We start from the raw sequence: 17,629 nt of genomic DNA on the forward strand, positions 1-17,629 counted from the left end.
ATGGGTTTGTACCCGCCCGGACCATGTGGTGTCCGGGATGGGACTAAGCTTGGGCCTTGCGTCCCATTTGGGTTTGTACCCGCCCGGTCCATTTGGGTCGGGGATTGGTTTGTACCCGCCCGGACCATTTAGGTCGGGGATGGGACTAGGCTTGGGCCTTGCGTCCCATTTGGGTTTGTACCCGCCCGAACCATGTGGTGTCCGGGATGTGACTAAGCTTGGGCCTTGCGTCCCATTTGGGTTTGTACCCGCCCGGACCATTTAGGTCGGGGATGGGTTTGTACCCGCCCGGACCATTTAGGTCGGGGAAGGGTTTGTACCCGTCCGGACCATTTGGTGTCCGGGATGGGACTAAGCTTGGGCCTTGCTTCCCATTTGGGTTTTAAACCCCCCGGACCATTTAGGTCGGGGATGGGTTTGTACCCGCCCGGACCATGTGGTGTCCGGGATGGGACTAAGCTTGGGCCTTGCGTCCCATTTGGGTTTGTACCCGCCCGGACCATTTGGGTCGGGGATGGGTTTGTACCCGCCCGGACCATTTAGGTCGGGGATGGGACTAGGCTTGGGCCTTGCGTCCCATTTGGGTTTGTACCCGCCCGGACCATTTAGGTCGGGGAAGGGTTTGTACCCGACCGGACCATTTAGATCGAGGATGGGTTTGTACCCGCCCGGACCATTTGGTGTCCGGGATGGGACTAAGCTTGGGCCTTGCGTCCCATTTCCAAAGTAATAGGAATCGTCAGGCAGAGGGCCCTAATGAAGGTGCATCCTCAGGTTTCCCTTGAAGGAATGGTTGACTGGGCACTGGTTCTTCATTGCCTTGCTGTTGTCGGTGAGCAAGATCAAATACAACATGCCTTGTGTTCACCATTGTTGCAGATATTCAAGATCAACTCAAGCTTTTTTTATCTCTCAATGAAAGCACCAAACTGTTAACCGAGATTTTCGGTAACTATATCAATAAGTGGGATTTATTGATAATAATAATGAAAATAGAAGATTGACACGGGGTTTTTACGTGGTTGGGGCGTTAACTAGCCTTAGTCCACGAGTCATTTGTATTAGAGCTTAGAGAGCTTTTGACAATGGAGTTTTCTGCAAATTTGAGCAGAGTAATCGCTTACAAGCCAACCCTTGGGATTCCCCTACTGTGCACAACTGGCACTATTTATAGGCAGTCTTGTGCAATGGGCTTGGGCTGGACTAATCCTGGCCCAATAGAGATGTAATTATAGTTTGCTCACTAATGGAGCCATAATACAAAGGATTTGAAATATATAACATATATTAACAGAGGCCCATTGGGCCAGCCCAAACATGATCACATTATAAGACTCGCGACAAACAGTTGCTTCAGTCTGGGTGTTACGATCCACGAGAAAGATTCGGGGGACGAGATCTGTCAGTGTAGTGGTAGCACTGTTTCCCAGGAACAGTGTACGCTCCATGCGTAACTTCTTGTTCATAGTTGAGGAGACCAACTTCTGTGTTTCTCGAGGACCTGTCAGCTTCAGGGAAGACCAAACTTTTCCTACCCGAACATCTTGTCCGGGATCATTACTGATGGCCCGGACCATATGGACGGGGACACCTTGTCCGGGATCATCTTGCCTGGGATCATTCTGGACAGGGACACCTTGTCCGGGATCATCTTGTCCGGGATCATCTTGTCCGGGATCATTCTGGACGGGGACACCTTGTCCGGGATCATCTTGTCCGAGATCATTCTAGACGGGGACACCTTGGCCAGGATCATCTTGTCCAGGATCATTCTTTGATGGCCCGGACCATATGGACGGGGACTATCATGACTTTCTTCCCTGTTCATTGGGCTCAGGGTGGGCCTGGATCTCTTTGAGGGAGCCCATGTACCCATCATGTCACGCCACGTGTCCCGGGGGAAAACAGGGATAACAGTCCCCAACACATAACAAACTACTGATGAGTTCCAATAGTTCACCTCCTCCTCAATGTCTTCCATATCTATTTTGATAATGCCCAAATCAGAATTTTCACATTCTTTTAAATCCTCAACTAGCGAAACCCTCTGTCTACCCACACAATTTCTCCCTTTAACACTCAAACCAGCATAATAGCTCTCAAGATTTGCTTGGGTTAGAGTCTTACCTCCAAAATCAGAAGTATTCCTCCCTCGCGAGTCCAGTACGTTCATCAATGAAGAGCTTGCTTCCCTGTTCTTCACCAGTTCCATACCTTCTTGACTAAGATCTCCCGCCTCCTCATCGTCCGAGAACTTAATTGGATCAACCCTAATCAACTCCATCACTGTCTTGGTTTTCCGCGATTCCTCTGAAGATGAAGGACCATGTTTAGGCCTCCTTCTCTTCTTCTTGACCTTAGAACCTCCTTCCATAGCACAGCCCAAAGCTGAGAAGTATTCAGATCGTAGAGAGAAGTCAGAGATTCTCTCTCTAGAAAACCTTTTTTTTTTTTTAGCTTTTAATCTCTTATGTTTTTACTATACTTTTGTTTAAGTTAGCAATATACTACGCTTGACCGTCTATATTAAAAAAATATTTATACCTTTTTTGTAACGCCCTACTACCTTAGAGCCGTTACATAGTGAGTTTAAAAATAGAAATCGTGCTTTTGACTGACTCTAAGTGGTTTCTAAAACCAAAAGTGTGAATAAATCAGAATTTAAGGCTGTACTCTTTGAAAATGTTTAGTTCCGTTGAAAACGTTAAGTATCTAACATCTGGGATCCCAAAATAAGGTTTACAAAATATTTACAACTCAAAAATAGATTTACACCAGGTTAACTATCAAAAGAATGGGTTAATACAGCCATTTACAAAATGCCCCCAACCAAAGCAGTCGGGCAGGCCGAACATGTACGCGCCACTCCCACGCTCTCCATACTCATGGTCGGTTGACTGACTCCTTGCTTTTACCTGCCACACGGAGCACCCGTGAGCCGAAGCCCAGCAAGAAAACCCAAATAGCACATAACATATGCAGATAATATCACTGGCATAATTCACTGATAAATAGGAAATCATTAATTAAACAAGCACGGCCATGCCGCCCCAGAGGCCTTACCAAAGCTTGGGGGTCTCGGTCATTACCGTAGGATAACTCATGTATCCCTTGGGTCCCACCCTCGCTATAGCATCCCATGTGCTGAGCGTTACTTCCGGCCCCGCTGCCGTACCCGGCCTACGCCGCTCTCGGCCTTAGCCGTTCATTCCATTACAATCACACATATAACACATTCAGAAATAACCATTCAAACATACAATAATTTATCTAAGATTACACATTCGCACACAACACAATCTAGGGCCGCGCCCTGCAATCACACAGTGGGCCTATGCCCTATTCTCAGGTGTTACGGTTTTCTTACCTGTATTCCGTGCTTTCCGATGCACCACGATCACGAGCACGGTCCACTAGTACGAGCCTCCCGAAATCCTAGTCACAACACACAAAAGACACTTTTAATACCAACCAAGCCCAAGACCACTTCCCAGGACCAATCCCGCACTCCCGGGACCTCTAAATCCATAAAACAAAGCATCGGAACCATCCCCCGTGTCCCCGGGCAAAACCCCTAAAAATCCAACATTTGGGCTGCCAAAATGGCCTAGGGCCGCGGCACACCCATCAAGGGCCGCGGCGCCCAGAGCCCATGCCCCCATCCTGAAGCCTCCTCGCGCCGCGGCGCCCAAGAACAGGGCCGCGGCGCTCCATCGCGAACCCAGATTTTCTGGGTTTTTCCTGCATTTTTCCCGAGTTTTAACCTCTCCAAATCACCCCAAACCAATACCTAAACCCCAAAACTCAAATCCAAACCTCATATGAACAATCTAACACCCCATAAACACTAGAATCAAATCAAAACATCAACACACTCAAGATCCACTCCTTTGATTTCAAATTTCAGCAACTAACCCAAAACTCAACCATGCTTAGCTTAGGCATTTAAATTCCTTAATTCAAAACAAAAACCCAACTTAAGTATGTATAAAACCCTTACCTCAAATGAAGAATCCACACAAAGTCCTTGATCTCCTCCTAGACTCCCACTTCTCCTTCTCTTCTTCTTCTTCTTCTTGCTTGCCCTAGCCTTTCTCTCCTCTTCTTTTCCTTCTCTTCTAACTTTATCAAGACACTAAATGATCCAATGCCCAAACCGTATACCCCATATACCCAGCTGAAACTTGCCTATTTGTCTTGCCAAAAGACCAATTTACCCCTTCCTAATAATCCCTCCTTAGCTAAACCTTCAAGGGCACTTAAGTCTTTACACTTTCATTTCAATTCTACCACTTTCTATCTTAAAACTTGTTACCCATACCAGTTACAAACGGTTACCCAGGTTACCCAATTACCAATAGCTAACCACTCATTCTCAACTCAACTTATAAAATTCCCAAAGTACCCCTAGGCTTCTCCCGAGCCGGGTACAACATCCCGTTGTGACTTTTAGACTAAATGACTCACTAGGACCGTCTCGATGCGTGCATCCTGATAAAAACACCACCTCACATGGCACAATTCACGTAGTACAAATATCACAGTTATGCCCTATCATGGCCAGATTACAATCATGCTCATTATAAGACAATCAGGTCTACATGCATACTAATTCACATAGTCATGCATCTCAAATAATCAATTAGTCATATAACGTGCATTAAATGATAATCATGCATAAAACTCAATAGAAACACACACCAAATCCCATCATGCCCTCCAGGCACACTACTCCAGGCCCTTAAGCCTTAATACTGAATTTGGGGTCGTTACATTTTTGGACCCCGCGTTTTATCTCATTATCTGTTTAAACCATGTATTTTGATAAATTATTTTTTGGACCTTATATTTTGTAAAATAATTCAAATAAACCCCTTAATCCGATTTTGGTAAAATATTTTGAATTAAAATCACAAATAATTTACCAAATTAACAATTTAGAACAAAAGCATAATTAATCTGTCTAACAACTATGCTGTCTTATTCAATTTTTTCGTTATTAAAATTAATTTTAGGAGTCTATTTGAATTATTTTACAAAACTTAGGATCCAAAAAATAATTTGTTAAAATACATGATCTAATTAGATAATGAGACAAAATATAGGGTCCAAAAAATATAAACCCTACAAAAAATTCAGAAATAACCTTCTTTTTTTGTAAAACATATCAAAAGAAATCCTACATTTGATTTTGGTCAAACTTTTTAAAGTAATACATTTTACCCTTGTTTTCGTACAATTAATATAATTTAATAATTTTTTTATATATTTTTTATTTTTGAACCAAAAATAAAAAAGTAAATAATCTTATGAAAAATTTCATATGAGGATTTATTTTTATATTAGTTTAAAATAACTAAATCTTTATTCGTTATAATAACACAGATAAGAATATTTTATTGAAAAACAAGACCATTTTACTTATGTTTTATTATGATTAGTATAGTTTAGTATACTTTATTATTTGAAACTAAAAGTAAGATAATAATTATAATTTTTTTTAAAAAGTCTCATATGAAATTTTATTAATTACAATAAAAAAAATGTAAAAGTGCCTTATGGAATAACAAATTGACTAAAATCAAGTAGGTGCATGCATGGTTTTAGTAGATTTTAGAAAATAGGGCTACCATTGGAATTTTCTTAAACAGTGTCAACTTTGATAGGGGCTTCTATTTAGACCTTTAGTTTTCCCTCTCTCTACCCTTAATTAAATAATTCATTTTAAATATATGTTTGTTATAAATTTACACAAATACATTTACTAGTTATTTAACTATAAAATAATAAAATTATATTTTTTCACATACACTTTCAACACATTAATTAAATAACAAGTATAAAATATATTATAAATATTAAATTTGTATATATATTTTATTACAAATAAGAAAGTCAAACATATTGTAATTTATTAATTTTTTTGTGTGGTTAGTATTTTTTTTAGATTTTAACATTAACTGTTCTTATGTTGTGTTTAAGAAAATAAAAATTAAATTTTGTAATTTTTTTTTTCAAATATGGAGATGTATCAATTTTATTTATTTTTATTATTTTAATAAAGTATGGTCGTTGAAAGATTTTTTTTTTTCCATTTCTTTATAAAAGATAATTTTATACTAAATGAAAATTAGAAAGGGTGTAATTAGAAAGGGGCTGAGGGAGTAAAAAAAAGAAAACGTGCCCTTAGTAGCAATTTAGCTAGAACACATAGAACTAAAATTATAAATATATATATTTTCTAAAGAATAATGAATTTAGATGTTTTAGTCAAATGAGTTGAAACATCATTTAAAAATGATTTAACGTCACTTTTGAAACTACTTTTTATCAACAAAGATCTTTTTAAGCCGTAATTAGTCTTTGGTATCCTTAATCCAAAAATGAATTCACACCATGTCGATCGACTTAACAGTTCAATTTTGATTAATACATACTATTTAAACATCATTTAAAGTGATGATGTGTTGAATAATGTGTATATACATTATATTATATATTCTTTTAATCCTAATGATCGATAATCAGTGTAGGCTTAGCTGTCACAAATCTGGTTGTACAATAAAATAAAGGAAACTTGCATCAATTATACTAGCAATGATTCATTAATTATTATTCATCCTAATTAAGGCTATGAGATAATATTCTCCTATCCTAATACTAATACAATCCAATAGTACTATTTGGAATCATTGCTTACTTATAGTCTAACTCTAGATTAGAGATATCAAACATTGGCAAAGGGTAATGAATGTGACGCGCGCATTGGTGTCACATGATATCATTAAACAATAGACAGTGAAATGTGACATAAAACTTAGATCGAACACCAACCACCGAGAGTGAGAGGTCAGGTTTTTCTTTTCTCTCTTTTTGGTGTGCTCTGAAGAATACTGATCATCCTTATGGTCTGTGCCCGCGGACCACGATCGATCGACACTGTCCATGTGACAACCTGACACAATTCTAAAGCTTATACATGAACGACTTCCCACGCCATGAAAATCAAGAGATTTCAAACATAAAGTGGTCCAGGCTGATAGAGACACACCTATTTGATTGATGATGATCGAAACTAGTTACATAAACTAACTTTGTTGGGGGGACTTTGAAATATCTACCCAAGTGGTCCTAAATCCCAATTCCTTTCTATATCGACTAAAAACACTAAAATAGAAAGAAAGAAGAAAAAAAAGGGTGATCCACCAGTCTAAAACATTGAACATGGGAGAGATCTCTAACACAATATCGAATATTCTTCATCAAAGTAAATGGTCATGTCAAGTTTTGAATAAATTAGCTAAGGAATCAATAGAATCTTGTTATTATATTCATTTAGTTATTATTAGGAAATAATTAGTGTGATTCATAGAAAAAAAAAAAGCAAACGGTAATTGTTAAAGATTATTCTAGTTGGGACTTGTATAAGATCATCTTATATATATATATATATATAATGTGTGTGTGTAATGAGTATTTGCAATTATTATTGTTAACTTGGCTCGATGGAATTCTCTTATGGGGCTCAAGGTTGTGAAAACAACCAAAAGTTTAAAGGACTCCGTCGTTGTCAAAAGTTATTAGGAGAGAGAGAGTGTGTGAGAGAGAGGGCCCCTTTGTTTACTAGAAGCCTGTGTGGAAGTACCTCTTGACCCGTATTGTGCGCATTGAGTTATCCCATGTGAAGGGAGTACTTGAAGAACTTTGCTGTCTCAAATTTTTTTCCTTTTGCATTAAGTTGTTCTAATCATATATAATAGTCATAGGTAAAAATAAAAAAAAAGTGTTTATTAAAAGATTTTTGTAATCTGTGTCCATTTAGATGCTGATCAAGTCAAATTTACTTTCACTTATTTTATAGTAAAACTTATACATAGTCCAGTTGTCATTGCGAAAGATCCCTCTTAGATCTTAATTAATTAATATAAATACTATTTCTATTGAATCTAAAGTTTCCAATATATTAGAGAGAAAATAGGTAGTGATGATATATAATGGTATTGTTATACAGAAGCCAATAAAGGGGTTTTACTTTAATTTCAATGTGGTCAGAGAGTTGTGAGATATAAAAGATTTATATATATTGAGTCTTGTTATAGCTAAGATCGATCAATGTTACAATGAAAACTAACAAAACTGCCTCAATGTCTCCACCGGCCAGTGTGTTCCCACGTGGCCCTGCAGCTTGGCTACTCCTTGCTAACCCAACCCAACCCACCCAACCCATCTATTCATCTTCCATGTGCTCTAATACTTTCCTTAAACAAGAAGTACTCTCCAATCATATATATATACTCTTGCAATTTTTGAAACTATTAAGACACATGTATAGATACATCGATTTGTTAAAAGAAATTAAAAAAGTATAAACTCTTTTGAGTGTTTTTTTTAAGTATAAAATACTTATTTATTTTTTGTAGAGTAGAAAATTAATTCTCTAAACATTGGGTTTGGATGAGGAAGAGAGATGGAAGAAAATTCTACATGAGATCACTACTCGTCTACACTTGCTCTATTTATAAACTTTTCAGTCAATTCAAACAAACATATTCTTCTCCCACGGACATCTTTTATATATATACATATGACATTATTATGTGAGGGAACCTACCAATAAATCTAAATTATTGTTACTTTTTTAATAATAGATCAAATTCATATACCATCAAATATATAAATTAAAACTTTAATTAGGTACATAAATAATAATTTTAATCACATCAATTATGCCAAACGATAAAGTAATAAATCCAAAGCATATATATATATAAATAATTTTCCCCCCTAGAAAATCTTGATTTCTAGTGACTAGATAGGCGAGATTACAAAAATAGCATTCATTCCTTCCTATACCAACTATATAAAGATAACCGATTTAGATTATTCTTTGGCTATTGATCCCTATAGCTACAAATTGGTCCAATTTATCTACCTTTCTCTTAACTTTTTTTCCCAAAAAGAAAAAAAAAAGAATTTTTTTTCCCACCACAGCTTTTGAAACCTGGCAAGAGAAAGAGATCAGTAGGTGACGTGAGGTCATAGAGTGGGACGTTGGTCGAGCTTATCTGTTTCTTAGTACATATTTTCACTAAAATATCTGTACCTTGTAGCTTAAGCTTAAGCCACATCTAATGGGGTTTTTTTTTAATCTATCAAAATAACTAGTAAAGTCTAGAGTTTTATTAATATATCACACGCACACGCTAGCTACAAAACTAGCAAATTAATCACACATATACCAAAAACTACCAATTATGGTAATTAATTATAGCATTATTATGAGAAATAATAATGTCGACCAAACCAAATAACATGCATGCTAAATAACATGAGGCATATAAGACATTAGGGTTATTTCATGACAATCATAATTAAGAATTTCTACTAATTAGATACAAATATATAATGATGTGTAAGTGGGGTCCTAGTCCTACCTGTATTGTAAGATTTGACTGTTACCGCGTTATGATATGATGAGTAATAAAGTCATATATACTCTCTCCCCCACACTTCCCTATTCAAGTACATATATACATCGATCCCTATCACTTTCATTATCAGCATATATCGATCCCCATCTGCCAATAGACATGCGTCTCTTTGCAGTCTAACATGTTATTCCATTTTGTTCTATAATCTCATGAGTATATATATATACATATCTTATCAATTAGAATATATATCTTACACATGATGATATGATCATGTTCCTAAAAGTATTATAATCGTTAACATAAATTTCTATGTGCATATACGAAAATTATACCAAAGTACTGTACAAAATGACATATAAAAAAGTATTTTGCTTTTTTTTTTATGCTCGTATCGTGAGACTAGAAAGTTTGTTGCTAAAAATATTAGTCATAAAAATGAATTTTATCACTATTTAATAGATTGTGAGTAAAATTATAGTCATGAGACCTTAGTTGTCATTAATTTACTCTAGATCTTACAATATATGTATATATATATATGAAACAAATTATATATAAACACATACACATAGGATAAACACATACATGCGACCCTTTTTAATTTATTTTCAACATATATATGGGTATGTACTTGTCCACAACCTTATATCCGTTCACACACTAACAGAGAATCTTTGCCATGGGTCCTATCTAGTTAGCTCCTGCCTACTATATCACCCACACACACGCACTCTCTCTCTCTCTCTCTTTCTCTCTACATATATACACACCTTTAAATTGTCCATGTGTCATGTATATAATATAAACTATAAACAAGTATATTATACATATGTGTATTCAGATTTCTTAATTTAAGCAAAATAATGGGGTTTTTTTGGCTATAAATATAGAGGGTTGAAGTTTGAGAGAGAGAGAGATATATCAGAGAAATTTAATTAGAAAGAGGAGAGAGAGAGAGAGAGGGAGAGAGAGATGGAGGTAATTGTGTTGAGAGTCTTGTATTCTTTATGTGGTATAGGGGTATTGGGATTCTTAGTTCATATCTATAATAGTGTTTGGTTCAAATCTGAAAGAGTTCGAAGGAAGCTCCGAATGCAAGGTATTAAAGGTCCAACGCCGTCGTTTTTGTATGGGAATCTGCCAGAGATGCAGAAAATCCAGCTTCAAGCCTTGAAAGCTCCTCTTCATGACTATTGCTCTGAGTTCGTAGCACACGATTACACCTCCACCCTCTTCCCATACTTGGAACAGTGGAGAAAAGAATACGGTATTACGCCCCTTAAATTTCTCTATTATTGTTTTCTTTGTAATTATAATATATATATATATATATAATATATTGTTCATGATCGAACAGCTTGCAATAGCTATAGCTACTTGTTTTTAGAAGTTTTAACATGTTACGTCTTTCTCAAGAAAATGCAAGGCCTTAACAATTAACCACTTTCTACATTTGGTTATTCTTTGTTTTCTTTCCTTATATGTGTGTTTCTTGTGATTTTTCTTTGTAGTGAATAGAAATTGGTGAACTTATTATATTAGCACTTATCGTTCTGTGTTAATATTTTTTTACCAGAGGCTTGTTGAGAAAGTTAAATAATTGGTGAGAGGGGTGACTTTAGAAAGTTAGTAGTCCAAAACGATAATTATGCCGTAAAATGAATTTTGGATAACTCTAATCTTGATTTTATTTTATTGATGGGAACTCGAATGAATATTTAACTATATATATATAGTTATATATGCTGCCAAGCTTTTACTGATTATTATAGCAGATATGAAAAATTTGAGTGTTCTAAATGGTATATATAGATTTATATATATATATAATATTAAATATACAGTTGGTGACATTGACTGCTTTAAATGATGTTTGAACTATGTATTATAAAACTTTTCTTCATACGAAATGGGTATATAATTGGTGGCCTAGCATCGGCATTTCCAATAAAAAATCCAAGTGAAATGTATTAATTATATATAAGTCTCTGTTAGTAACTCGTCACTAATTTGGTACCAAATGCATATGATTTATTTAATAATTTAATTAATAAGTGTGGTCCTGGTGTTGATTATTTTGTTTTTGAAACTTGGATTATATAGAGATCGATGGTTTTCCTTTAAAAAAAATAAAAAAGAGAAGAGAAAAGAGAAAAAGATGGATCGATGGTTCTGATTGGGTGGAAGAGATTAATCTCGAAGTCCAAAATTGCAGAGCTTACTCATGGCCCATATCATAATTTGAAGAGTGGGTCCACTACATATTATATCATATACATCTCTTTTGCTAGCTGCTTTTGTTTCATGAGGAAACATAATGACCCACTCGAAAATGTATATATATATATATATTGATTTTTTTTATGGCTATATCTAAAATAGAGTTTTCCATCTTATTTATACTAGCTATTTTTGTTTGCATTTATTTATAGATTTATAAAATAAAATAATAATGGAACAACATAAAAACTATAGGTACTTCCTCTCAGCTTGTGCATATAATTGTTTAACAAAGATTGAATAATTACATGTATATATATAGGTTTATTATATACATATTCAACTGGAATGAGGCAACACTTGTATATCAACCAGCCAGAGCTAGTGAAGGAATTGAATCAAAGTCTTACATTGGAATTGGGTAAGCCTACTTACGTAACCAAGAGGCTTGCGCCCATGCTTGGCAACGGCATTTTGAGATCTAATGGCCTTTTATGGGCGCAACAGAGGAAGATTGTTGCACCCGAGTTCTACATGGACAAAGTCAAGGTACGTAATAATCACACTCTATAATAATATTGAATATATATATAATATTACGTACGTAATTGTGAGTTGTCAAACCTAATTGATTGATATGTTTCTATTTATTATGAATTCTTGGTTACATATTTTTTAGTTAAAGAAAAATATGATGATTAAAACATTACTTTTCATTAGTCAAATTATGCTCCTCGATCATCTTTGCTTTTAAGAATATATCTAAAAATTCGAAAATTAGATCTTTTGTTTTTATGATACTTTTTCATAATAGTAATCATCATTTGCATTTTTCTAGTAATGATCGTATTCACTAAACTTAATGAATGCAGTACTGGAATCTCTCTCTCTATGAAATTGACATTTTTGTTTTTAGCCGAATATTCGATTTCTATACTTTCCCACATAGTTCCACCGTATTTATAAAACTCATATTTATGTGTTTTAACTCTTATATAGTTGGGTCCCTTATCTTTTTGTCCTTCCTTATATCAACGAACGAAGATATACAAATAAATAAATATATGTATAAATATATAGGCTATTATTACTTGTGAAACTTCTAGCCAAAAGGCTAGAATTATAATGACACTGTTGGGACCAAATTATCAGATAGTAGGGCTATTCTTTCACAACATAATATAAGGATTGATACCATTTTGGATCCTTATGCATTATGCATGCATGTTATTATATAGAGGTATATATATATATTATAAACATAATAATTATATATATATATGATGTGAGAGCGCAGGAAATGGTGGGTCTAATGCTGGAGTCAGCAGAGCCAATGCTTAAGAAATGGGAAGAGTGTATTGAAGCCCAGGGTGGGTTGACGGCTGAGATTAAAGTTGATGAGGATTTGAGGGGCGTCTCCGCTGATGTTATCTCTAGAGTCTGTTTCGGAAGCTCTTATGCCAAAGGCCGTGAGGTTTTCTCTAAGCTTAGAAGCCTTCAGAAAACCATTTCTCACCAAGGTTTTCTCTTTGGAGTAACTAATCTTGGGTATGCAAATCAAATTTTATTCCATCATTATTAAATTGTTCTCATACATATATATATGTATGTATTAGAATCTAATAATTAAACCTTATAAATCTTACTTTTATATCGTAACTTACATAATTTGTTGCTAAAATTAAAATATATAAGGAAATATATAAAGAATATAAGCCTGAAGACTAGAATGTTTTGCGAACGATATTGAGAACAAAAATTAATGTATAATTAGTTATAGTGACTTAATTGCTGTATCTTTTTAGCTTTAAAAATATATTCTGGTAACCAAAGATTAGTTTTAGTTACATTTTTTATTGATTTTTTCAAATGATTCGAGAGAGTTGTTGTGAAAAACAGGTATTTTTTTTTGGAAGTTTTTAATGATGATGATGAATTATATACTTCTTTTTCTCAGGTGGTAGTCTTTTTCATACTTTTTTTTAGCTATATTCTCATTTGGACCACGCAATAAAATTGAAAGAGTAAAATATTTGAAACGTGTTGAAAAGTGAAATTCAACGACAAGGAATCGATCATTATTTGGAACATATTTTAAATATTGAAAGTGAACATTTTAAAGCCTCTCATATTTTCGTCAAAGATAATATTGCTAAATTTTAATTTATATATATAATAAAAAAAGAAAAAAGAAAGGCAAAAAAAAAAGAGTGAGCTGAGATTTTCCCAAGTGTTTATCACTAGTAAATATCTGTTCAAAAAGAAAAAAGAGTGGCGAAAAGCAACAATTAATTGGCTGCACTCTAGCTAGACAAACATGTGGGATCCGTTGCAAACACATGCATGCTGTCCTTTTTACTAATTTCAGTGGCCCATTTTTTGTCAGCTTATTACTTCCAATTTCTTTTTGTGATAAATCAAAGTGAAACATTATTACAGCTGGTTAAGTAGCTAGTACATTTTCAGGGACAATTATTGTTTAATGTTATTATTATTGTACGTGACAGGAATATTTTCGGAGCCAAAAAACAAAACGAAATCAGCTGCTTGGAGAGAGAGATAGAGTCGTTGATATGGAAGACCATAGAAGAGCGAGACCAACAAGCGGAAGAGGTTGTTTCAGAGAAAAGGGACTTATTGCAGCACATACTAGAGGCGGCCAGTGGCGACCAAAGTTTGGACAAGGACTCGTGTAAACGCTTCATTGTTGATAATTGCAAGAGTATCTACTTCGCCGGCCATGAGTCCACCGCCGTCGCCACCTCATGGTGTTTGATGATGCTTGCTTCGCATCCCGAGTGGCAAGCTCGGATTCGATCCGAGTTGGCTCAAGTTTGCCCTAATGGCCTCCCGGATGCTACTTCTCTTCCCCACTTAAAAACGGTACTATATCAACTTCTAACAATTCTCAAACTTGTTTTTTCTTTCCAAAGTCTCGGGTTTAGTAAGAGTTGTTAGCTGTCATGATTTTCATATGTGTATATATATATATATGTGTGTGTGTGTGTGCAATTCATATGTACTACTGGTATATATGGCTTTAGAAACCAATAGTGATATCAAGAGAAATTAATTGTGTGGTAGTTTAGGTCGTCTCAAGAAACTACACTCATGATTATGACATGAACTCTTACAGTTTGTTTAGACATTTGTATATATATATATATGTCCAAATTATTTTGTTATGTACAATTCAAAACATGAGAAGAAATTCATTACAATAGCTATATGAAATGCTCGAGTAATAATATTATATACTCATGATGCTTCCTATTATGAACAGTGTGTTAACAATACTTAGTTTTGATCCGAATTGAACCATACATAATTATGTATATTTATATGTATGTATAGGTGACAATGGTGATTCAAGAAGTGTTACGCCTATACCCACCAGCAGCCTTCGTATCAAGGGAGGCACTGGAAGAAACCAAAGTGGGAAACATCACTGTCCCAAAAGGGGTATGTCTATGGACTCTGATCCCCACTCTGCACCGAGACTCTGATGTTTGGGGGCCCGACGCCAACGAATTCAAGCCGGAGAGGTTTGCCGAGGGCGTGGCCCAAGCTTGCAGGCTGTCCCCGCAAGCCTATATTCCCTTTGGATTGGGTCCTCGCTTGTGTTTAGGCAAAAACTTCGCAATGGTAGAGTTGAAGGTCATTTTGTCCCTTATAATATCAAGGTTTTCTTTCTCTTTATCTCCTAAGTACCATCATTCTCCGGCTTATAGAATGATCGTAGAGCCCGGAAATGGAGTACAAATCCTTATCACAAAAACATCTGATGATTGAGAAATTACTGTTATATATAGCTATATATATAGCGGCTTGCATATTCCCCGACAAACATATATATAAAATGTAGTAATATTGTATAATTACATGTAGTTTGGTTTGTGATACATCAATCTTTCTTGGTGTGGGGTGATCAATAATATTCTATAATTTTATATTTACAATTTTACAAGTTTATGTGGTTGCTTTTTCTTATTTATATATGTTTATATATATATATATATATATAGCCAAGATAGGTATGATTCGGTTGCTTGTATCCAACAAATTAAATTAAAAGCAGTACAAAGTCAAAATGATATAAATTTAGCTTATTTGTAGTAAAAAAAAAACCTCCAACCTGCTCTACTTTTTGGGCACTTTAAGTCCCTAATCTTTATATTTTGTAATTCAATTCCCAATTTTAAGAAATGGTGACAGCCGTCAAACCCCTTTGGATTTGGGTTCTTCTCACTACAAAAATGAAACTTTTTGACGGCGCAAATTTGCGCTTGCAAAAGTACCCATATTGCGACGGTAACTGTCAAAAACATTTTGCAGGCGCAGTTTAGCGCCAACAAAAGTTGCCGGTGATATTTCATTGGTGAACCACCCTTTGTTGGCGCTGTACTAGTTGCGCCGATATAATATGTTTTATCGGCAATTTTACACGTCGGCAAAAGTCAACGCGTCAGCAAAAGTGCGTCAGATTTTGGATCGATGACCCTTTTTCACCGGCAGTTGGGCCATTTTCACCGGTGAACAACATTGAAATACTTTTGTGGGCACTCTATAATTTATTATATAATTATATAATTTATTTTTTCATATTATTAATTAATATAATTATAATTTTTTATATTTATTTATTAATTGAAATTAAAATCAAAATAACTAATACTTAATTAACATTAAGAATTCAAAAGTTTAAATATTAATTGTTCAGTATAGACACTTAAACACAATAATTAAGAAGTTCAATATAGATACTTAAACACAATAATTAAGAAGTTCAGTACAAACAAATAACACATAGCAAGCAAGAAGTTCAGTAAAGAAAATTAAACTTATAATTATGAAGTTCAACACAAATAAAAAATACATTAGAACCTAGAGTCAAGTGGTACCAGCATCATCATCATCATCATCAAAATCATCCTGAGTAGGAGGTGGCCGAGGTGGCGGAGCTGGTGCCTGAGAGAACTGTGGAGGATGGGGAAGTGGGGGCGCCGGTTGTCTAGGGTTTTGCTATGACCACAAATTAGCTATTTAAGCCATCCAGGATTGTTGTGTCTAAAAATAACTCTGAAATTGTCCTTTTTCTTGCCTTCGTTGTTCCTCTTGTTGCCTCTGCTATTCCTTCTGTTGCCTTTATTGTTCCTTAAGTTGCAGACGAAGTTGAGTAATTTCTTCTGGGTTATATTGTGTCTGACTGGAACTCGAACCAGAAGAAATACTAGTCACTCATTTTCCACCAATAGCCTTCAGTCTTGGTTGTTGGCTATATCGTCTCATATGACAAGATCGTTGACCTAGTACCTCTATCATAATGTGTAGATCTCGAGGAGCAGAGGTTGGTGAAGCATCACAAGAAGAAGTAGACTCAGTAGTCGGCACTGGCCCCTTGAGCTCTCCAACTCATTGCTTGTCCAGCTTTTCTTTTCCTTTACCTGCACCATATAGCACCCGTGACCCGAGGCTCAACAAGAAAACATAATCATGCTCATAAGCGGTAAATCATTAGATCACAGAATCATAATTAACATGCCTAGCAGTAATAATCCTACTTGTCCATGCATTCAATCCAGATAAGTGACTATAGAGCCACACTGGAGCCCATTGCCTTATTCCCTGTATAACCAACCCTTAGGCTAGCCAAGTGTACTTGGCACTTTTTATTTCAAGTGGCCATAGGGTCGTTCAAACGTATATCACACTTCTAGGCTAGCTTAACCACATCGACATGCGTTCAGCACACTATTGCCGCCCTCGACTCATAAGTCGAGCCTTTCAATCATATTTGTAATAAGTAAACCATTGACTGTTAAGCCGAGTTTTTTATCAAATACAATAGATAAATCCTCGACTTATAAGCTAGGCTTTTCAATCAAATATAATCGATAAACCCTCGACTTATAAGCCAAGTCTTTCAATTAGATATAACAGATAACCCTCGACTTATAAGCCGAGCTTTTCAATCA

The 17,629-nt window shown here is 35.4% G+C and overlaps 1 protein-coding gene across 1 annotated transcript; it reads left to right on the forward strand.

Annotated features, from left to right (window-relative positions):
• The first annotated feature begins 10,233 nt into the window (after positions 1–10,233).
• On the forward strand, positions 10,234–15,613 carry LOC133798099 (cytochrome P450 714A1-like). The gene is made up of 5 exons (XM_062236291.1): positions 10,234–10,701; positions 11,977–12,203; positions 12,952–13,202; positions 14,162–14,537; positions 15,009–15,613. Exons 1-5 carry the CDS (start codon positions 10,407–10,409, stop codon positions 15,444–15,446), a joined length of 1,587 nt encoding a protein of 528 aa, XP_062092275.1. The 5' UTR covers positions 10,234–10,406; the 3' UTR covers positions 15,447–15,613.
• The last annotated feature ends 2,016 nt before the right edge of the window (positions 15,614–17,629 follow it).

The sequence above is a fragment of the Humulus lupulus genome, chromosome 8 (genome assembly GCF_963169125.1).
Source record: "Humulus lupulus chromosome 8, drHumLupu1.1, whole genome shotgun sequence".
NCBI lineage: Eukaryota > Viridiplantae > Streptophyta > Magnoliopsida > Rosales > Cannabaceae > Humulus > Humulus lupulus.

Coding starts and splice junctions, on each gene's coding strand:
- LOC133798099 (XM_062236291.1), top strand. CDS start 10,407: ATGGAGGTAATTGTGTTGAGAGTCTTGTATTCTTTATGTGGTATAGGG. Junction 10,702..11,976: donor ACAGTGGAGAAAAGAATACG/GTATTACGCCCC, acceptor GTATATATATAG/GTTTATTATATACATATTCA. Junction 14,538..15,008: donor CTCTTCCCCACTTAAAAACG/GTACTATATCAA, acceptor ATGTATGTATAG/GTGACAATGGTGATTCAAGA.